This window comes from Miscanthus floridulus, chromosome 14 (genome assembly GCF_019320115.1).
Source record: "Miscanthus floridulus cultivar M001 chromosome 14, ASM1932011v1, whole genome shotgun sequence".
Taxonomy (NCBI): domain Eukaryota; kingdom Viridiplantae; phylum Streptophyta; class Magnoliopsida; order Poales; family Poaceae; genus Miscanthus; species Miscanthus floridulus.
Window position 1 is genome coordinate 28,355,624 of NC_089593.1, and position 23,326 is coordinate 28,378,949.

At 45.4% G+C, this 23,326-nt stretch overlaps 1 protein-coding gene and 1 pseudogene across 1 annotated transcript; both read left to right on the forward strand.

Moving 5' to 3' along the window:
* The first annotated feature begins 11,564 nt into the window (after positions 1-11,564).
* On the forward strand, positions 11,565-13,537 carry LOC136503262 (transcription factor TGAL7-like). The gene is made up of 6 exons (XM_066498396.1): positions 11,565-11,660; positions 11,838-11,906; positions 12,032-12,091; positions 12,906-12,983; positions 13,097-13,151; positions 13,251-13,537. The coding sequence occupies exons 1-6, from the start codon at positions 11,565-11,567 to the stop codon at positions 13,535-13,537; spliced, it is 645 nt and encodes a 214-aa protein (XP_066354493.1).
* Positions 13,538-17,815: 4,278 nt separating this feature from the next.
* LOC136503263 (probable BOI-related E3 ubiquitin-protein ligase 3) lies at positions 17,816-18,398 on the forward strand (annotated as a pseudogene).
* Positions 18,399-23,326: the final 4,928 nt, after the last annotated feature.

Below are 23,326 nucleotides of genomic sequence, written 5' to 3' on the forward strand. Positions count from 1 at the left end.
ATGCATTTTATGGAAACTACGTGCATAGATATACCTACTTATGAGTCCTACTGAGTAGCTGCTATGCTTAGGATTTTCGGTAGTGTGAGTAACTTGCCGTTACTCACAATAGGTGATTATTATTATCACTCTCATAATAAAATGGTGAAAGGAAAATGGAGACCAGGCAGGATATGACATAGGTATTGGTGGGTGTAAGAGGTTGTGTCCTACGGCCAACGGGGCATAGCTTGGTTACAATGTTTTCCCTGTCCGTGTTGGTTAAGGACCGACCGTTGCATTGGGTTCTAGGCAAGTCACAGACTTATTATCCCGACCACATACTTGTTTATGGGAGCAGGGAAGGCTTGTTGTTCTCTTGTCGTGGGTTCTGGCTCTTTTCGAACCGGCTGATTGGAGGCGGAGATGGTAGAGGTCTAAGCACCGCACTGAGTCCGAGACTCATGTGTGGGGGCTAGGAGTCTAGGTTTGGACAGGGTCCTAGACCCCTTGACAGGAGAGTGGTGGGTTGGTCCTGCTTGTGCCTGGGGTACAAGCGAGGCGTGTGTTTCAGGGTACCCAGCTGGGCACATTGATTCGTGAATCGCCGGGTAATCCAGTATGGCTTGTCTATAGTCTAGCATCGTAGTAAGAACTGAAAGATGAAAGGTGATGAATTAGAACTATTTGCTCAACCCTTGCTTGAAAGTAGAACAGGTGCTTACATAAAATGGTTATATAATGAACTAATCATGACTGCTAATAATAAACATACATAAGGATTCACTATTAGAATTGCTTTCCGCAAAAAGGGAAACCCAGCAAACCATAAAGCTTATCATATCCCTTGGAGTTGGGAAATTATTCCCACTAGTCGGATAAGTCTTGAGAGCACATTGTGTACTCAGGGTTTATTTACCCCTGTTGCAGGTGCAGCTTTAGGAGTAGCTGTTGTGTGAAGGATTCTTCTGGTGGGCACAGATGGATCCTTGTATATTATCGCTAGATGCTTATTTTAATTCCGCTATTTAATTTCCGCACTCTGAACTTGGTACTGTAACAATGTATTTCTAAGAACCCTGGTTGTATGAAATGGACTGAGTACTGTAAACTCGTTCTCATTATTGGACCTTGGAGGAAAAATGTGGATTATTCGAGTTCTTCCTTGGGGTGTGCTCAACGGAATATGCTCGATGTAGCTTGCTTTTGGGGTACTTAGTGTCTGGTGGAAGACGAGCGTCTCCAAATGTGTGTTATTTTGGGCGGTTCTGCCACATGATCATAGTAACTAGAATTTTTAGATAGGTGGCTTGCAACCCTTGTAGAGTTAGAGCAAGTTTGTATTTTGCTATTTGTCATACTAATCAAATTGCTCTAGTTGGTTTGTAGATTTTTAAATAGGCTATTCACCCCCCTCTAGCCATATTAGGACCTTTTAGGGATGAACTTGAGACATTCATTTTACATGTGACAAGAGTTGATGATTACAGAGCTTGTCATGATTTTGCAAGTTTGGTCATAAAGTTGGTTGAAAATAAGCACACCTTCCTTTTCCATTAGTCTATTGCATCATTGAGCTAGCATTGATTCTTCCGGTGGCAACGGCATCAGTTGAAAGAGCTTTCTCAGCTATGAATATAATCAAGACTGATTTGCGAAACATAATGAATGATGAATGGCTTAAGGACTTGACTTTGTGCTATATTGAGAAGGAGCTTTTTAGAGAACTTGATCCTGAGAAAATTAAGGGGACATTTCAATCCACAAAAGATCGGAAGATGAGTTTACCTCCAAAGCGGCCTCGATGTTCTTAGAGTTTTAGGATCAGTATGTTTTCTTACATATTGCCTCATTTATCACTTACTCGTTAGTCATTACTAATTTTATTTTATTTGCAGGTTGCTTATGCTTTTTTATCATTTGATGTATGGACATGGTTAATTATCTTGACTATGGAACAAAAATTCTTCTGTACCATTTGTTTGTTGAATTACATATTAGAATATAATTGGTACATGATAAACCGACATATATATGGTATACATACATAGTTAGACCGATATATTGGTGAAGTTCTGTATATGTGGATAGCGGTCCGCCCTACCTCATTTCTTCAGCTGGCTCCGCCTAAGTAACCTCATGAGGCGAGACAAGCATGTCCTTTTGCTTGGGGCAACAGGAAGCACAGCACACAGCTCGAAAAGAGAGGCTGCGCCACCATGGCGGCTGATGTTGTTAGGAATTCCTAGCTTGTGGCACACTGCAGCGCCATGGATATGAGGAAGCCGAACATGTGGCACCAAAGCTCTGCCTGGGCCTGCAGGACTCTGTGCCGGGCGTTGTAGTCGTCGTCGTCGTCCCTATTATGCAGCATAGTTCAGTAGTACTTTTCAACGAACGAACAGTATTTTCCTCTCACAATAAATCAGCATAAGCATCAGTATAAGCCAAATTTCAGCGAAAAGAACGGGGCCATGCTATTTGCTCAAACAAACTAGCATGCAACGGTGGTGTTACGGTCTGAGTTGCTTTGCATTGAGCTGATCATGCCTACAGTACTTTATTATATAACCTGGAGATCTTTTACAATCAGCGTGTTCGGCTGGCTTAAAGCCAGCCGGCTGGCTTGTTTTTCCTCTCACAGAATCACTGTTCACGTCCTGCCAGAACAGTATTTTTCTCTCACAACAATCAGCCGGAACAGTATTTTTCAGTCCTGCCGAACAGGCCAAAATGATTGGAATCGTTTTTTGTCGTCTTGTATCGCCTCAGCAAAATAGCCATTTTTGTTGATTTTATTCATTGAAGAGCAATATGATCATTGCGCACACTCCCCGTCTCCCCCAATCGCACACACCTCGCTCTCTCCCTCGCCCTAGCCGCCGCCGCCGCCGCCGTCGCACGGCGTCGAGCCGGCACTCGGCGGGAGCTTCAGGGTACCGTCGAATTCCAGTCCACCCGCGTTCGTGCTCGACGAGGTCGTGAGGGCGGCCGGCGGGGTTCGGAGGAGGGCGTCCACGCGCGCGGCGAGTTGGGACTCGGAGAAGTCGCCGTACGAGACGCTTGGTACGATCCTGTGCTCTCTGTAGTTTGTGCGAGAGGTAGACTACGAGTCGGTAGCATCTGTTTTTTTCGTGTGTCAATCCTGATGATCTACTTACTCGTATGATGCTGATCAGTTTACTATGTATCAAAATCTTTGATCCGTTGTGGCTTCGCATGATTCTGATCATTTGCTGTTGCCATGCTTCTATGATTCAGTTCTATTGTCTAAAAAAACCAATTCAGTTCTAAATTGGGCTACCTTAGTAATAGTAACGATCTGTTGTGCCCCTACTTTGTAGTTTCAGATGTGCTGTGTGTTCCGGACTTGGAATTGAAGGTGAAGCTAATGTGTGTTCTTTGTGTCTCATGCGCTTCAAAGAGCTGGGTAGGGATGCAGACGAGGAGACCATAAAGACTGCCTACAGAAGATTGGCCAAGTTCTATCACCCTGATGGTTGGTTTATTCACCTTTCTGAATTTTCCTAATATTCAGCAATTCTCCCTACTGTGTTCGAGGCACTATTTGATTTTGCTTGTGTTTCCAGACATACAATTCACACGCTCCTGTGAACATGATTAATAACTCTCAGTTGCTTCATGTTTTTCTTATCACTGAGTTTTTCATTTGTCGCAAGCCCACAACACAATTGGAAGACAATGCATCAGTGGCAATGGTACAAACTAGTGCACGATGACTATTTGACCCTCATTTTCATGTTACTCATCCTCCTGTAGATTCAGTGATAAAACATCAAATTCATTTAGAATGGCAGGTCCACAAATCAATATCGACTTTATAATTGCGAAGTTGTGTCCGATAGCAATTTCTCCTTGTATAGATATGTCATTAATTGGCTCATTGCAGTGGATGTTTCTGTATCTGGAGCTGTGCTGTTAGGGTATTAGAGTTCTAGACTTTATGGTGGAATAATTTGCAGATTTCTCCATTCATAATTATTGAGTTTAGGTAATTATCTTTATGTATCGTCTTAAGTCCTCATGGCTGGTTCTTTGTTTGGGTTAGAAAACTGTGGTTGGGTTTTTGGGATCTTGCTTAACCAGCGTGCTCAGGTTGGGGCCTCTAAACTTCCTTGTTTCTTGCTGTTACTTGTAGGTCAAACCGAATCAGAATATATGCACCACCTGTTTTCTACTTTTGCTTTTTGGACAGTCTAGTGATTGTATTCCTACAAAATCACTACGGGATACTGATTAATTACCGAGTGTGATAAACACTCGGCAAATATGGATAAACACTCGGTAAATCTTTTACCGAGTGCCACACTCGGTAAACATGACTCGGTAAACAACGACTCGGTAAAGTTAGTTTACCGAGTGTCAACTAACGGGGCACTCGGAGAATAAATCTTACCGAGTGCTACGCCGGCACTCTGTAAACAACTACGACGTGACGGTCGTCAGTCCCCAAGCTTGCCGTTAACGGCGTCGTTTACCGAGTGTTAGATATAGCGCTCGGTAAACAGATAACCATTTTCATGATTAAAACAATTCCGCAAATATTTTTTTCCTAATATAGTTTACCGAGTGTACCGGTAACACTCGGTAAACATGTAACTCATTTACCGAGTGTTCCACTCGGTAAAAAATGGCACATATATCCGAGTGGGGTCGCAGGCACTCGGTAAAAAATGGCACATATATCCGAGTGGGGTCGTGGCACTCGGTAAAAAATGGCACACTCGGCAAAATTAACAGAATCAGAACCAATTTGGTTCTGTTCTCTGTTTTACCGAGTGTAACACTCGGTAAACATCACCATTACCGAGTGTTACACTCGGTAAAACTTGTCCACAGTATTTTTTTTGTTTGTTTCAGTGCATATCCAGCCACAATTAACAACAATTATAACAGAATATCACAGTTACCAACAGATAGACAATATATATCACATATATGTCCACAAATGTCACATCCACTCATTATAACCAACATATAGCTACAACAAATGTCACAAGCACAATGCAAAGTCCACAAACACCATCAACATGTCCAAAGTCCACAAAGTTCAACCCACTTCTAAGTTCAACATACAAACAAGTGAAACATGGTCCTGTCACATGGTCGGAGCCCTACCGAGAAACAGAGACAAGTCCAAGTCTTGATCGTTGTTCGATCCAGCTGTAGAAGGTCCCTGGAATGAGGGAGCAAAAGAAAATAAACATATTTGTCAATTAATCATAAGGTAGTATGCCAAATTCAAATATTCCTTCGAAAGACCAGTTAACAGTGACATCAATATATAGGCATATAATAGATAACACATATCAAGTTAGTTGCTGTTTAGTTCTCCTCTATGTGCAAGATATCGTCACACATGGTCGAGTAGACTGAACATGAATTGGGCAAACACCTATGTACTCATGTAGAACCTAACATGATGCCTTTCAAGGTCTGAACAATATTACTAATAATCTAACTTATACATGTATGTATCCTACTCTCTTCTAGGTTCTAACATGATAGTGTTGACTGTAGCACAATCTGAACTGAAAAAGCCTTTCAAGATGAAGAGTGACTCACAGGAGTGCCATCGCGCGGAGGTGGAGGCACCAACGGTATCATCGGCGGCGGCGGAGGCGGTGGAGGCTGGCCCATGCTCTGAGAAAAGCTGGCCATGTACTCGTACCAGGCCTTCTGCGACTGCTGGAAGGCCTCAAGCTGGGCCTGCACTCGCGCCCTCTCCTGTGCCAACTCAGCCTGGTGCGATAGCTGGAGGGCCTGAAACTGGCTCTGTGAGGCCTGCTGTGACTCCTGCAGGGCTTCAATCTGGGCCTACAATTATTTATCACATAGTTAGAATGCAAATAAAGAACGGGTAGAAAATGAATGGACAACGAATGCAACAGAACTAACCTGGAGTGCTACCACCTGGGGCTGTGAGCGTGGGCGTATGGCCGGGCTCGAACTCGTGCTCCGGGCTCTAATCTGGGCGAGTGTCTGAGTGTTGGCCGTGTCTATGGTGCTGTTGCCCATATAGTACCTCCCGTGTGGCTTACCTGGTCCCAACCTCATGACGATGTCACCCTCGAGGTCAGCGGTGCTCGGATCAAATTCTGGCCCATGGATCTCTCTCGCCATCGCCGTGTACTCGCTGAGGCGACTGTGCACGCTCAGGTTACTGTATGCCTCGGGCGGGTCCTCCGGGTTGTAGACGAGGTCGGGGTCCTTTGCCTTGCCCTTGTGTGCCAAGGCATATGCCTTGAACGAGGCGCACTCCTGGCCGGGGTGGAACCGCGTCTGCAGGAAGAAGCACAACAATAAGATATTATGCATTCAGAAGTTAGCGTAGCAACAACGAAATGAAATCCGCGTACATATCTGGCTGCATATTCCTTGAGGGTAGTGGGCCCTTGTTTGTGCGAGGAACCCTGCATCATCGCACGGCAACGTGAGCATACGGCGTGATATTGCTCGTACTCCTCACTCAACCACGTGTCCATAATGGCCTCCCAGCAGTTGTCCATCCCCGCACACCAAGCAGGAGGCACCTGCACGTACATGAGCACATGACAAATCATAAATCAATTTCAGTGCAATTAATCACAGACGATGTAATCTCATGTTTACCGTCAAGTATTGCTCCTTAGTTAGGGGCAGGTGCACTGCCTGCGCTCTAGTGACTCTGTTTCCTCTGCGGGCATAGTAAATTCTTCTGCACAGGAGCTTTGTCTCGTAGAAGAGGTCCTGCACTCGGTGAACACAGACTCTGTTCACCACGTCATCCGCGTCCTCCCTACGTACTCCCTCCGCCAAGGTGTAGTAATCCTACAAGCAAATATAGTCAGTAATATACAATTAATGTGATGTTATTATCAGCATAGTGCGATGAACACGTACCCACAGCTCTTTCATCACCCGGTCGGCCTTGCTGTTATAACACCTACCAGCTCGATCAGTCTGATCGCTGGCGGCGTGCCAGTGGGACCACTTCATGGCGGGCTGCACAACACCATCGATCCTCACCATCTCGGGGTAGTTTGCCCTGCACAGAAGACCCAGGATCCCGTTTACTCGGCGAGAGTGACTCCCTGGGATCACCATTTCCCAATCCCTGCACAAAGTTATTGAGATTGAATATTAGTTTCTGTTATAACTTAAAAACCTGTGAATTAGTGTTAACATGCAAAAATTACTTACTTAGTTCCGGATGGTCGAATCACTGGCCGTCTCTGTATGGGTAAGTCTGGGAGGCGCGACGACCCTCGTAGCCAAACCGTAGGCACCCCATTTTCCTCTGCCACCAAGTCGGCATCCTCCTCGCGCTCAACCCGCTCGGAAGCATCCTCCCTCCGTGCCTCCTCCACCACCTCCGCTATCTCCTCCCTGGTCTCCTCCTCCTCCGTGGCCGCTACGAACTCGTGGTCATTGTCCTGTGGAGGAGGTGTCGGCTCTCGACGCCCTCGTCGTCGCCGTCCTCCTCCTCCACCCTAGGCTCCTCCTTCATCCTGGGCTCCACCTCCCTAGGCACGCCCTCGTCGTCGTCCTCCTCCTCCTCCCTGGGCATGCCCTCCACCCTCAGTCTGTGCACGCCCTCCTCCTCCACCCTGGCTGGACCCCTCGCCACCAGCCAGTAAGGTCATAACCGACCTAAGCTTCCTGATTCCACCGCCCACCATCAATCACCTGCAACAAAAGGAATAAACTATCAGTACGCATATACAAAAGTAAATGTATCATACATGTATAAAAGAGATGCAAAATAAGTAAATGTATCATACATGTATAAAAGAGATGCAAAATAAGTAAATATATCATACATGTATAAAAGAGATGCAAAATAAGTAAATGTATCATACATGTATAAAATTGCCATAAGTACTACAGATCTTACATGTACTAGAAATAATCATCAAGATCATCGATAGGTGGGCCAAAAATCTCATCATCGCTATTGTCGACGTAATTATGATCGTCTCTCAAAGTCTCATCACTAGCGACACTGTCTGAATGGTGTTGCTCAAGTAATAACAAGTCCTTCGCGTTGTGAACCTCCTCTCCATCATCCCCGTCAACAATGATCGTATCATTGTCTACTTCCATTGCGAGATCTACATCTAAGACAATCTCAAAACTCCCTTCTAATCCTTCTTCTTGAAAGAACTCTCCGTCATATGTGTTTGCATCGATGTTATAATCATCATCGTTTGGGACGGGTACTTTACCATGCGGCGATACCTTGTACACAACATCATACGCCTTAAGACGGTCTTTGGTTTGGCACGGGTATGAGAGATAATAAACTTGCGTGGCCTGTTGGGCCACAATGTACACGTCGTCTCCTAACAAGACGGATGACTTTAGAACTTCGACTAACCCAAGCTCAGGGGTCTTTATCACTTCTTTGGGATCAAACCAATGGCATTTGAATATGACAGGATGAAGAGGTACACAACCAGGAAACTTGAGTTTGTATATTTCTTCAATTATTCCATAGTAGTCCAACCCATCTGTGCCTGGCGTGAAAACACCAGTATTTGTGGTTCTTCGATTCGGCCAACTCTGCTCATGCCGAGTTGTGTGAAAGCGATATCCATTGACATCGTACACAGAGAATGACTTGACCCTAAATTCAAATCCATTGGCAACTTGCCTCAACTCGGCACTCATAGACATGTCAGTTTTGGCCTGCTAGTTCAAGTAGGATGATTCGTTATATATTTGTCAAGTTGAGAGTTAAGTACAAACAACAAATGAAATTGAACAGTACCTCCTCCTTGAACCAACAAATAAAAGTGGGATTTCGTTCTCCCGCGCCATGTCTTAGAAGGGTTTCAACTTCCGCTTCGGTGGGTTCCCTCCGTGATGGACGATGGTAGAGGAGAACAAATTTGCTGTAACGGACGTTAACAAGAGGGTTGGATGGGTGCATGCGAAATACTGACAAGAAAAGAAACAAGTTTGTGTAAAACTTATGCAATGTACGGGCCAACCTCTTCAAGGTTCCGCAACACATACAGCTGGATAGAGCGCCACTCTTCTAGGCTCAACATCTTCAAGGTAGGTTCACTTGCACTTCCGAGTTGCCCTCGGAAAAGGCTGAGGGTCGATTGATTGTCGGCAGCATTGTAACGAGGGGGTGGATTATGCACGTTAGGAAGGTTGTCAGCATAGTATCTTGTTGTGAAGTATGACACCTCCTCCACAATGGATGCCTCTGCACAGGAAGCTTCAATTTTGCATTTATTTTTGCATTTTGTTCTAAGAACCTTTAGGCATCGCTCAATTGGATAGCACCAACGGGCATGCACAGGGCCCCCCATTTTTGCCTCATATGGTAGGTGCAAGAGCAAATGTTGCATCGGATTGAAGAAGCCGGGGGGAAAGATCTTCTCCAACTTGCAGAGCAACACCGGGGCCATTCTTTCCATTTCTTCAATCTCGGTCCGAGATATCTCCTTAGCACATAGCTTGCGGAAGAACATGCTCAACTCTGCCATCACTCGCCAGATGAGATCAGGGAAATAGCCACGAACCATCACCGGAAGAAGGCGCTCAATCCATATGTGGTAATCATGACTCTTCAGCCCTGTGATTCGCATGGTACTTAAGTTCACACCCCTCCTCCAATTCGCTGCATACCCGTCAGGGAACATCAACGATTGGAACCATTGAAGAACTTCTTTCTTTTGGGCCCTCGTTAGGACGAAGTCGGCCTTAGGCTTCTTCCATGACTTCCCGCGTAAGGGAGGCAACATGTTTAGCTTTGGTCTATCGCACAGCGTTGCTTGATCCAATCTAGCCTTGACATTGTCCTTTGACTTTTCCCAGTCCATGATTGTGTGAAGGACCGCCTCGGCGAAATTCTTTTCAGTGTGCATTACATCAATGTTATGTGGAAGAAGGAGGTCCTTAAAGTAAGGAAGCTTCCACAAGCACGACTTGTGTGTCCAGGCATGCTCTTTTCCATATCCCACGAAGCCCCCCTTTTCATTGTCGACCACAAGACCATCTAACATCTCAAGAACCTGGGCACCTGTCATCATTTCCGGTGCAGAGTCTTCCACTGTGACACCTTTTCGAAAGTTCTTCTTGTCTCTCCTGAATGGGTGGTCAAGAGGGAGGAATTGTCGATGTTTGTCAAACGAAGAAAACTTGCCCCCCTTCTCCAACTGAAAGAACTCCACAGCTGACTTGCATATCGGGCATGGCATCTTCGTGTGAACACACCAGCCACAAAATAACCCATAAGCCAGGAAGTCATGCATGGAATAATGGTACCAAATATGCATTCTGAAGTTTGTCTTTGTGAATCGGTCATATGTCACTACCCCTTCGTCCCATGCATGGACCAAATCGTCTATCAAAGGCTCCATGTACACACTCATATTAGCCCCCGGGTGTCCTGGAATTATAAGTGACAAGAAAATATTTTGCCGTTGAAAGGCGACGCCAGGTGGGAGGTTGAGAGGGATGACGAATACGGGCCAACATGTGTATGGTGAAGAACCCATTCCATAAGGATTGAACCCATCAGTTGCCAGTGCAATGCGTACATTACGAGCCTCATTAGCTTTGTCGGTATGCTTCCGATCGAAGCTTTTCCATGATTCACCATCGGACGGATGTATCATCTTGTCAGTGTATCGGCGTCCAGTTTTGTGCCACATCATCTGTTTTGCGGATTCCTCGCTCATGAAAAGCTGTTGGATCCTTGGTATGAAAGGAAGGTACCTCAGGATCTTTGCGCCGACTTTTGTTTGCGTCTTCCGACCATCACCAGATTCTAACTCAATGTACCTAGATGCCTTACACTTCGGACAGTACTTATCGTCAGCATGTTCTCCCCTGAATAAGATGCATCCGTTCGGACAAGCATGTATCTGCTCGTACGACATCTTGAGTGCACGAAGGATTTTATTTGACTCATACGTGTTCTTTGGCAGAACGTGATCATCTGGAAGTAGGGTGCCAACTACTGTCAACAGTTGATCGAAGGATTCTCTACTCCAGCTAAACTGGGACTTCACAGCCATTAGATGTGCAATGGCATCCAGTTTAGAAACATTGGTGCGCCCGTGAAGGGGTTGTTGTGCCGCATGCAACATGGCGTAAAACGCCTTTGCAGTTTGCTCTGGCTCCTGCTCTGCACTTCCTTCATCGAAAGCCATGTCATGGTCATTTAACATTTCTGCCACCCCGGCTTCAGAATCAAACTCCTCGATCCGTTGTCTCACGACCTCTTCTCTCGCACGATGGCGTTCACCATGCATGGTCCACCGGGTATAGTTCTCTACAAATCCATTGTTGACAAGATCTTTACTCATCTCCTCATATGTTTTCATTGCCTTGTTCTTACACTTCCTACAGGGACACCAGACATGTCACCGTCCGTTTGCAAATGCCTTCGTCATGAAATCATTGGCCTTCTCAATCCATTCATTTGTGTATTGACCCCTCTTCTGATAGCCCGTGTACATCCACTGACGGTCATCCATCCTAACATATAGACGATATTGCAGTTTAGAGCAATAGAGTAGTAGTGCTAGAGAAAAACCATATGAGATGATAAAGAGACATTCATGTGCCAGCAGAGGAGTGTCGCTGCTCCTGCAGGCCCCGTTGTGCCGTTGCCTAATAACAACTTAGCCAAGGATAACAGGAATAGCCTTACTAAGGTATGCATGCATCTCTCTCTCTCTCTCTCTCTCTCTCTCTCTCTCTCTCTCTCTCTCTCTCTCTCTCTCTCTCTCTCTCTCTCTCTCTCTCTCTCTCTCTCTCTCTCTCTCTCTCTCTCTCTCTCCCCTCTCTCTCCCCCCCCCCTGAACAAAACAAGGTGCCAAATTAATTTGCAGAAGGAAGAAAATAGCGGTGGAAAGGGTGCAGCATCTGGTGGTGCTCAGGAGAGAGTGAAAGACCCTAAGGTGAGAGAGTCAGTGACTCCTAATTAAGATTCTTGCCACAGTTCAAAGTGATCTTGGAGGATGAAAAGTCACTTCATACATACTGCAGTGCATCAGTTATATATATATTTATGTATATCCTGCAGACACTGAGGAGGCTTGCACAGAATAGAGAGGCAGCAAGGAAGAGCAGGCTTAGGAAGAAGGTGAGTCACTCAACTAAGACACTTACATGCACTACATTGAGAAACCATACTGTACAATTATGTAAAGTTCAAGGAACAACCAAAACATTTATATGGTATCCTCCCAGTCATATATATACAAATATATATCCCTTAAACATGTAAATGTATTTTTTGTTCTTGCAGTACACCAATTTTAAACTGATTGCTGTTTTCCTTATTGAAGTCTCAAGTGTCAGCATGCAGGTTGATTAAATGAATTTTGTGATGTAACAGTTTTTTGGTTCTGTCCTTTTGGCCTTACATGTGCTTTAGGATAAGTGTACTTGATTTTCCTTTCTCTTGAATTTGACAATGCACCTAAAGAATAATATCACTTTCCAATGCAAAAAAATGATGCACCTAAGGAACGTTCCTCGTGATTTCATTTTTATATATATGTAGACTTAAATTTCAGTGACCCATGTAAATACTATTTGATATACTATTCATTAATTGCTTCATTTCTTAATCTGGGATATTATATAAAAGACTGTTTTACATCTCAAGGTGTGGCATTTAGCAGAGGGCCTCTCTAACAGCTAATGGTGAAGTTAAATGAGGCCATACCGTGCTATCAACTATATAATCGTAGATTTAAAACCTTGATTCAGAAATTGGATTAACTTTACAAGTTAGTTCAAAAGCTTTTGTCCTTCTAAAATATCTCCTTAGCACTCAATAAGTACGCTAAAAATGCCTTTAATCTATCTAGCCAACCTTTTAAGGAATGTTTAGAGTACACCCACAAAGTTACCATATGGATTGATGCATCCACTCTTGTTTTACTCTTCAGGCTTATATCCAACAGTTGGAGACAAGTAGGATCAGGCTCAGCCAGCTTGAACAACAAGTTCAAGTGGCAAGAGTACAGGTATTAATTCTTCTACCAGCAGTATCTTGGAGGAGCTGCTTTTGCCACACAGTAGTACTTATATTAATCATCATGTACATGGCTAATTAACAAGTCACTACTACTATGTTCAGGGTGTCTTCTTGGGCACTGGTGATCAGCCAGGTTTTCCTTCTGCCCCTTCACCAGGTAACAATAATGGGACACTCCATTTCATCTCTACATACTGTTAATTCCATAAGTTACTTAATTTTGTGTATGTAACATGCATGCATGATGAATGTACAGCTGCAGTATTTGACGTGGAGTATGGAAGGTGGGTTGAAGAGCACAGCAATCTGATGTTCCAGCTGAGGGCGGCGCTGAGCGAGCACCTGGCGGATGAGCAGCTGCAGAGCTTCGTGAATGGTGGCATGGCGCAGCACGAGGAGCTGCTGCACCTGAAAGGCGCCATGGCCAGGGCCGATGTCTTCCACCTCTTGTCTGGGGTGTGGGTATCCCCTGCTGAGCGTTGCTTCCTTTGGTTGGGAGGCTTTCGCCCCTCGGAGGTTATAAAGGTAGTATACTATTATTAATTATTTACTATGCATGGTGTAGAAATTCTAACAATCAGATATATAGTTGATTAATGCACTCGTTATCTAGTTGGTGCCTGGAAATGAGGATGCCCAGAATAATATAAATAGATCATGCATGATTGCAGGTTAATTTGAGTGGTTCTCATGTCCGATCCCGTTTGCATTATAGAGCTAGCACACATCATCTTGTACTACGTTAGTCATTGTTTATGGAAGCCTAGCTAACCCAGTGCACAACCACATCATCCCGCTGTGCTATTCTTGCAAAGCTGGCCGTGCCCAAAAACCAAGAACAGTATATATTTGGACTAATGAACCAGGGGAGGAATAAAGGGCCACACCATAAGAATCAGCATCTTTATCCCTAGCAAAATCTTCACATTTGGAAACTAAAAAAGGGAGCTTCATTCATTCTCTGGCGACTACAAGATCTGCACGAGCACTCCTCGTTTCATTCACAGTGTTGCAATCGACTGAACTTATTAAGGCACTACTTTGATTCGAACCAGCTTACTGGTGGACAGGAAAGGACAAAGAAGCAAACTAACGTTCTTTGAACCAGGGAAACAAGCCTAGCTGACATCGAGCAATCGAAGGGGCAGAAAATTCAATTTCTTTCGCGCACCTGGAGAAGGCGGCGGCCCTGGCCGTACAGGTACAGCGGACAAGTCGCGGAATCAGTCGAGCTCGTCGTCGCGCTCCCTTCCGTGGTCTTCGTCTCGGGCGCCAGATCGAGGCCAGGGAAGCCGCAAGGACGGGAGCAGGTGGCACGGTCGTCGCCGGCCGGCGAGATGCAATCTTCCGGACGGTGAGTGTGAATGGGCAGTTCGGCACGGGAGCGAGCGAGAGAGGAACGGGAACGACAGGCGGCGGTGGTGGAGGGGAGGAGGCGGCCGCGGCGGTGGGGAGGCGCTAGCGACGGCGTGGAGGGGAGGAGGCGGCCGCGGCGGTGGGGAGGCGCCGGTGACGGCGGGGAGGCGCCGGCAACGGCGTGGAGCGCGTGGGCGCGGGGAGGCGCGGGCGCAAGTGCGGGGGACGGCGGGGAGGCGCCGGCGCGGGGGACGACGGTGGTGCGGCGGGGATGCGCGGGCGTGTGCGGTGTGTGTGTGTGTGTCTGTGCATGATTTGAGGGAGAAACGACGAAGTGTTGAATGCTTCTGTTTACCGAGTGCCCAGATTTACGGCACTCGATAAACAGAAGCACCGCACCCAATGACATGTGGGCCTGGTACATGTTTACCGAGTGCCTAGATCTATGGCACTCGGTAAACAGAAGCCCACTGTGGCAGACAGGTGGGCCGTGGCTAACCTTTACCGAGTGTTTGAGGTCACACTCGGTAAAAGTATCCATTATTTCATGCAAAACAAAAATGAAAAATGCCAATTTAATCCTAAAATGCACCAAACTTTCACATGAACTATTTCATGTCATCTATTTACTATCTAAAAAATTCCAAGTTCAAATCATAATGTTGAATTTCACTCTTAATAGAAATCCTACTCGTCATTGTGAATGTTTAGCGTCTCTTTGGAAGATGTACCGGTTCGGCAGCGACGAATGTAAAAATACTTCCGAAACGTTATGAAAATTTTTCTATAACATAGATGTATGCTTCAATGTTAATTCTTCCAATCTCATGATTTATCGAGTTCGATTTTAATTATTACAATTAAATTTACACGATATGTACCTAATTTTCATAAAGAACGAAAATTTTGTGAAATATAGTAAATAAATCGAAATAAACACCATATTTTGGAATGGAGTACTAAATATAATATGTGGATAGAGGAAAAAGAATGAAGGGAAAAACAAGAAATTTGGTTGAATTTTACCGAGTGTTGCGCCAATACACTCGGTAAAAGGTAGTATTTACCGAGTGTTGTGCACTTACACTCGGTAAAACTTTATTATTACCGAGTGTGACACTCGGTAAACATTTTCGGTCTTTTTTATTTGCTATGAGCGCTTGATGGGCGGAGCTGTTGTTACCGTGATGTTTGCCGAGTGTATGCTCATAACACTCGGTAAACATGTCATGCCGTGACGCCGTTTGGCGCACGGGTGGTATCCTAGGTGACGTGGCACCTCAATACCGAGTGGCTGTTTTTACCGAGTGCGCCCCTTCGGTAAACGTGTAGTTTTAACGAGTGTCTGAATTTACCGAGTGTGCTGACTCGGTAAAGAGGTCTACTACCAGGTGTTTATGTTTTTCGAGTGTTGGCACTCGGTAAGTACTGTTTTCCGAGTGCCCCGACTTTTGACACTCGGTAATTATCGGGGCACTCGGTAACTACACAGTCTCCGGTAGTGAATGGAATGAAACATTTTGGACTTGTAGATTTGGAGTTTCCTGAGCATATATTTTTGTTTACTTACATGATAATAAAGTGCGAGCAAGGGGAGTGTATTAGAAGGTGTACTATGCAGCAATCTCCAATGATCCACGATACTTCATAGCAGCCACGTCTTTCTCCACGATACTCATCAGTTATGCTTTGATATTTGGGAACAATGCTACTGGCACCATATCCTCACTGCATCTCAAAACTAGTTCTCAATGGCTTGGATGCCATCTTGTTCTTTTTGTTTGTGTAAGGCACATGATGAATCCTTTTGAGTGATGAGTTGTAAATAACCATATGTGGCCCCCCATGATTCATTTTGTTGAGGATAGTTCACTACAACGTGATGGTTTGTTGCATATTTGAGTTCCTATAATGCTTGTTCGTATATCTTACGGAATCCTACTAGCCTGGATTTATCACCATATCCCACTATTTGGCAATAATCAAGATCATTTTACTATCGATACCTAATCGATAGTAGTAGCTCCTTTTTGCAAATCAACAGAATATAGTAACTTGATGGTCTGTCTCCTCAGGTTGTACATGTCGTCGATACCACAGGAATAGACGAGGGAAATAGAGAACCAGCATCCTATATTTCTTTGTTTTCCAATACACCTGGAAAGTTGACAAATTAATTAGTGGACCTTGGAGATGAAGAATTTTATTGCGGAAGGAACATGACTACTGACTTTGTTACATTTACAATGAAGTATGGTTGTTCGAGTTACAAAGAGAGCAATACTGGATGGAGCAAGTCTGAAGTTCCTGTGCTCCATGTAGAAAGTGATTCAGTTACAGGTAGTGCTCGACAGACAGTAGTAACAGTTGATACCAAGTCATCGACACATTGGTCACTTGGAATCAACAAAGAGGAAATCGATGACTTCAGGGTTCATGGTGAGTTGAACCATTAAATAAACATATAATTCTTTAAAAAAAAACAGGAAACTTTATAACTAGAGTTCATTGCTTGAGCTTGTCAGCTAGTACTGATAAATCAGTATAAATGAGTACCAGTAGGCTTTGAATATGCTTGAAAGTACTGACTGTAGCTGATTTCCTTATCCACATCATTTGACATTTTTTCATGTGTTCTGTTCAGTGGATTCGGAGAAATTAGTCCTACTTGGCGATAAGAGCGAGATAGATGGGTGGCATACAATCCAGTTTGCAGGGGGCAAAAACTCACCGACAAAATTCCAGCTGCGTTTGTATTAGTTTGTCTTATAAATGTGAAAGGTTTCAAATAAGTTTGTGCTACTATGTACACAAAAAAGTATATCTGTTCGTGCTCCCACTGTTCAAGGTTTTGGATTTCTTGTCCGGTTGACCCAAGCTCCGTAAATTGAGAAAATTCCTTCGTTGCCATTGAAAACTATAACAATCTCTTCGTTGCCATTTAAAATTACATGTTCCTTTCATTGCCATCAGTTTTAGATTTTCCGTTCCCTCATTGCCACTGCTGTTACAGAGGAGTCATGGCGTGACTTCGCTCCCATACCCGACGTCCAGACACCATCCGATGGCTCAAAAAAGTACTTCTCTGTTCTCGGCATCTGGCATCTGGCCGTAACCCTTGTACCTCCCGCACCACGCACCATCACCGCCCTCCCGCTCCGTTGCACACCGCACGTCATGCCGTCCTCTCTCTCTCCACGGCGTCCTTGCGCGGTCGTGCATTCGGGCGGCAGCGCTGACCAGCCGGCGGCCTGTGTCCGGTGCGCGCGTCGCGTGCGTAGCGCGGTTGCAGCGGCGGCGCGGCTCTGCACCAGCCAGCAGCGGCGGCGGCGGCGCGGTGCGTTCTGACGAGGGGACCGCGGGTGCTCAGCTAGCGTCGACCAGCGTGGTTGGTTGGCGCAGAGAAGATGTGAAGGTGGCTGTCCACGTGCGCTGCGAGGCTGCCAGCACGCGGCGACGGTGATGATGGCATTCCCGGCGCTGCGAGGAGCCCTGGAGGTCGTGGCCACCGTGGAGGCCGTGGCGGCGAAGTGGCTGTGTGCCGAGGAGGAGATCCAGCGGATGGGCCGCCTCAACAACTCGGCGCTTGAGGAGCGGGTGAAGAGCCTCTACGTCGAGGCGCAGGTGTGGCGCGACCTGGCGCAGTCTAACGAGGCCGCAGCCAACGCGCTCCGCGGCGAGCTGCAGCAGGAGCTCGATGCCCAGCAGGCGAACTCGCAGGCGCCGCTGGCGCTGGCCCGGTAGCACCGACGACGACGAGCCGTGCTGCTGCGGGGAGAACGACGTCGCCGCCGGAGCCGCAGCAGGCGCGGGGGAGCATGGGGAGGAGGCCAGGACATCGTCGCTGCCGGCGTACGGGAGGAGGTGCGCGGTGCGCGGTGTGCGGCGCGGGCGCGGCCAAGGTGCTGCACTGCTGCTGCTGCTGCTGCGGCTGCCGTGCTGCCACCTGTGCGCGTGCGTGGCAAGGGCGTGGGTGCTCGGGCATTTTTCTGATGAGATTGTGTGGGGATGTGTGCGCGGCCGATTCGACAGGCGCCGACGACGTTAGGTGTAAAATTAACGGAATGGCAATGAAGGAAAGAAAAATATAAATGAATGGCAACCCAGGAAATTCGTATTTTTCAATGGCAACGAAGGAACTGCTATAGCTTTTAGTGGCAGTGAAGGAATTCTCTCCCATAAATTAATCTTGATCATGAGATGCAAATTACGTAATTATTCGTGATCATGATATGCAAATTACGTGTACTGTCCGAAATTAGAATTAAAGGCATGTTTGCCGTTTGGTTTCTCCCGAGAATTCCGAACAAGCCTAGGTTGTGCGGCCGAGCAGCTCGCCTGCCTAGGCGAGATTGCGTGGGACTGGGAGCCAGCCAAAACGGCTCTCGGCTCGCTGGGAACCGTTTCAATAATGAACTGTTCCGTCCAAAACTGAAGTGTCGCAGATTCTGAATTGTTCCTTAATGAGAAATAAGTTTGCTAGGCTAGCAAAACAAGAAAAGCAACAGATCTCGTTAATTGCTGGACAAGCAAGATTTATATTTAGAATTGTATTTAGCCGAGCATGTCACATTCCATACAAACCCACTGAACAAACAAACAAAAACATGCAGTAACAACCCAAACCAGTCACACATCGCAAAGCATAAAACACAATAGATGGCATGATATGGGCTTTTCCTGGGCCTCGGCCATATTTACACAGGCGGGCCTCATAAGGGTCCGTCCTCGAAAATGGCCATCATTTTTGGAGGCAGAGCACTTAAGAGGTCCGTCTCCGTAAATCGATTTTAGGAGGTGGTTGTTGTAAATCGATTTTATGAGACCGGCACTTCTGACCAACTGCATAAATAAAATGTCTGCCTGCGTAAAAGTATTCCGTGAGACGGTCAATTGTGGCAGCCTCCGTAAATAAAAAGTCTGCCTTCGAAAATCCTCTAGTATTTTACGGTTGTATTTGTGACCGCCTATGTTTTAATGTTTCGGAAGTGTCTTGCGAAATTATTTTTGTAGTAGTGGTAATTGAATTTAGCATTTACTAGAATTATGCCCGTACGTTGTACGGGAACGAAATAATATCACGATAATTTATGTTTTGAATGTTCACAACAATCCATTTTTACGCAATTATCATTGTTCACCAAGTATTCAAGTTTCGATATGGAATTGAAACAATCTATTTCATTTCATACCTTAACAACCGTGTTCATTATAAATTTTTAACTACTTATTCTACCACATCTTGTCCTGGCTATTTTGAAACGTCGTGATTGTGTTGGAAGTATCATCCTGCATATAAGATTTTTTTAATATTTAAAGCTCGTTTGAGTATAACACATTAACATGAGATGACCAAAGTAGTAACTTACTAAAAGGTTAGTTAAGTTAGTTCTCCGGTTCAGCTTCTAGTAAACTTGGTATCCTGACATACCATACTTCAGAAAAGTAGGAAGATAAATATGGAGACTCCAAAAGAATGCAATATAGGAACTATCCGCCTTAATTTACATCTTCAAGAAAAAATATTTTTATACAATAAACTTCATAATCTAAATGACCAAAAAATAAAAGCACCATACTGCTTTTAGTTCCCTGTAGCTCTGAATTTGGTAGCACGTCCATGATGTACAGGGGGCCGCCCTGCTTTTCGCATACAACGCCAGTGTCACCAGTGTCATGCATGACGTGAAAACGCACTGCAAGTTAGGTTGGACCGTGGCCACGGTGAGGATATGGGCCTGTTGATCTTGGCTGCTGCTCCAGAGATGAACGTCTCGTGTGCATTGTTTTCTAGTATCTCTAGTGTATTTTTATTTTATTTTACAAGGGAGAAGGATGTATATGACGTCAGTATGATGTCATGATGAAATCACGCTGCAGGAGCACAGCGGAGATTATTGCAGCCATTGGATCCTGAGTTGATGCATTCATGAAATTAATTGCGAAACAAGCACCATGTATCTAAACTATCAGTTACATTCGTAGCTCCTCTCATTCAGATTATTGAAGCCATTAATTGGATCCTGAGTTGATGCATTCATGAGCTGCTAATCCAAATGACAACAGAACTACCACCATGCAAATTTGTATTTTTCTAGCCAACCTCTGTATTCGTTGGTGCACATTGAAACTATCGGATGCAGGAGTTCGTGTCGGATCGGGACTTCATAGTAAAGACCGAAGGAGTTCGAGATCACATGAGTTCGTGTCGGATCAGTGAGAAGGACGCGGAAGTGGAGTCGTGAGGTAGGTAGACCGGGTAGAATATGTTTTTTTATCACCGGGAGTTTTTTTTAGTTGTAGAGATATAAAAGTTTCAGTACTTTTAAGACACTAAATCTTTTATTTTAGCTGCACAAAAAGTTCGAATCACTACCGGAATCCTTAAATTTGCCGAGTGTTTTTATGTTTGCCGAGTGTATTCTCTCAGACACTCGACGAATAAGTGATTATTTGCCGAGTGCTGCACTAAAAACACTCGGCAAAAAAAAAACACTCGGCAAAATGGGGGGTTTGCCGAGTGCAAAAAAAACACTCGGCAAAGAGCGGGTTTGCCGAGTGTCAAAAAAAACACTCGGCAAAGAAATAAAATATTTTTTTCTAAAAAAGAAGGAGAAGAAAAAAAATAAAAAAAAAACCTTTGTCAAGTGCTAGATCTACAACACTCGGAAAAGAAATATAAAATCTTTTTTCTGAAAAAAGGAGAAGAAACAAAATAAAAAAACCTTTGCCGAGTGCTAGATCTATAACACTTGGCAAAAAAAATTCCTGGAAATAAAAGCCGCACTGCCTCGCACACCGCCCCCCTCTGTCACCCCGCACGCCGTGCGCCCCTCCCTCCCCTCCCAGCTCCCCTCTCCCTCCTCATCCTCTGGCGCCCTCCCCTCCTCCCTCTCCGGATCCAGCACGGCCCCGCCCTCCTCCCTCTCCGGCGCGCCCCCCTCCTTCTCCCTCTCCGGCGCGCCCCCCTCCTTCTCCCTCTCCGGCGCGCCCCCTCCTCCTCCCTCTCCCGGATCCGGTGTGGCCCCGCCCTCCTCCCTCTCCCGGATCTGGCGCGCCCCCCTCCTCTTCTCCCTCTCCGGTGCGGCCCCGCCCTCCCCTCCTCCCTCTCCCAGCCCTCCCTCTCTCGGATCCAGCGGCGTCGCCCCCCTCCTGGCCCTCCCTCTCCAGATCCGACAGTGACGGGTGTGGTGGTGGTGGTGGTGGGCGTGGCTGTTGCGGCGGCCTGGGCATGGTGGCACGGCGTGGTGGTGGTGCGGCGTGGTGGGGCCCTCCCTTCTTCCCCGGCGTGGTGGCGGCGGTGTGGATGGTTGGTGGCGGCGGCGTGGATGGTGGTGGTGCGGCGTCATGGATGGCGATAGCGGTGCTGGTGGTGCGGGCGTGGGGTCGGCGTGTCTTTTTTTATTTTTTTTGAAAAAAAGTTTGCCGAGTGTTTTTTGGGCACTCGGCAACGTCTTTGTCGGGTGCCCGACAAAAAACACTCGGTAAACTAGCATTTACCGATACAGGGTTTGCCGAGTGTAACACTTGGCAAATGCTTTGTCGAGTGTTTTTTGGGCTTCACCAAGTGCCCCTGGCACTCGGCAAACCTCCTGTATCCGGTAGTGAATGCCATCCCACTAATTGTCTCCCCACTATAGGATATCTAGTTTTGTGTCATGGTTGAACGACATCACCACTTTCGTTTCAAAAGAACTAGAAGCATACCCTGCGCGTTGCTGTGATAAGTACGGATTAGTGGATTGCATGGCATATTGATGTAGCAACAAAATGCTTGCATGTCTACTGACGTGAATTATATTGCAATTGCATGTGCTACTAGTTTTAATTGCATGTGATAGTGCATTGATGAGGTGGACACCTTGCATGTTGAAGTATATAGCGAGGTTTATAAGATATATAGATATAGATAGGTAGCTTGTTTATTAAACATAGGCATATAAATTATTAGAAAGTATCTGAGATTAACTCTTTATAAAATGCTAGCTAGTTACTTTTCTCTCAGCTCAATAAGATATGCTACGAGCTATTTATATTGTTATTGGAGTTGCTCTTATGTGCCATTGTGGCATTGTGGCCCTTTGTTTGCCTAGTTCGATGTGTACGGTGCCCTAGATTAAAGGAAGTCAGTGAGATTTTTTTTCGCTTTTCCTGTTATTTTATTTAATTAATTATTTCATAAAATTTACTAAAAAATAATGTTAAGATTTATTTAAGCTATAACCTTCTAGGGGACCAGAGTAATGTAGCAAGGCTATGTGTGAGCAACTAATGCAAACACATAGGCCAATAGGCTCGCTTGTGTATGTATCTACACTTGGCATTGCTTATAATGCCAAACTACACACTATTTGCCAGCTTCAAAATAGAAAAGAAGTTTTGGGACTACTAATTCGGCTAAACGCTATCTTACGTAATGTGTCTTAATAGTTCTCTCATTGGAAGAATAACAAATATATGTGTTTTTCCGAACCACTTGTGTATTTTATGGGAAAACTACTAATTTGTCTAATCGTTCACTAAGCCAGTGAAGATTAGTAGGGGCGGCTCATAACCATTTCTAGCGACGGTTCGGTTTGTAGGGGTGGCTGGCGGAAGAACCGCCCTACCGAACCATCGCTAGAAATCGTGCGCTTCGTGGGTGCAGGGATTCGAACCCGCGTTCTCCTCCTCACATGTACCCTCCTCTACCACTACACCTCACACTCACTTGTGTCTACATTGAATTTTGCTTCCCCACATATTATACTAAACCGATCATAAATTGATCGTTTGAGGCTGTAAATGATTTCAAATGAAAAAGTTGTCAACTACATAGTTTTATAATTTTTCAAGATCCACAACTTTCATTTTGGTAATTTTTCCATCCAAGGTCGTTTACAAAATTTGAGTTTTAAATTTGAGAAATTCAAACATAGTTTTCCATGATAAGATGATTTCAAATAAAAAAGTTGTCAGCTACAAAGTTTTATAACT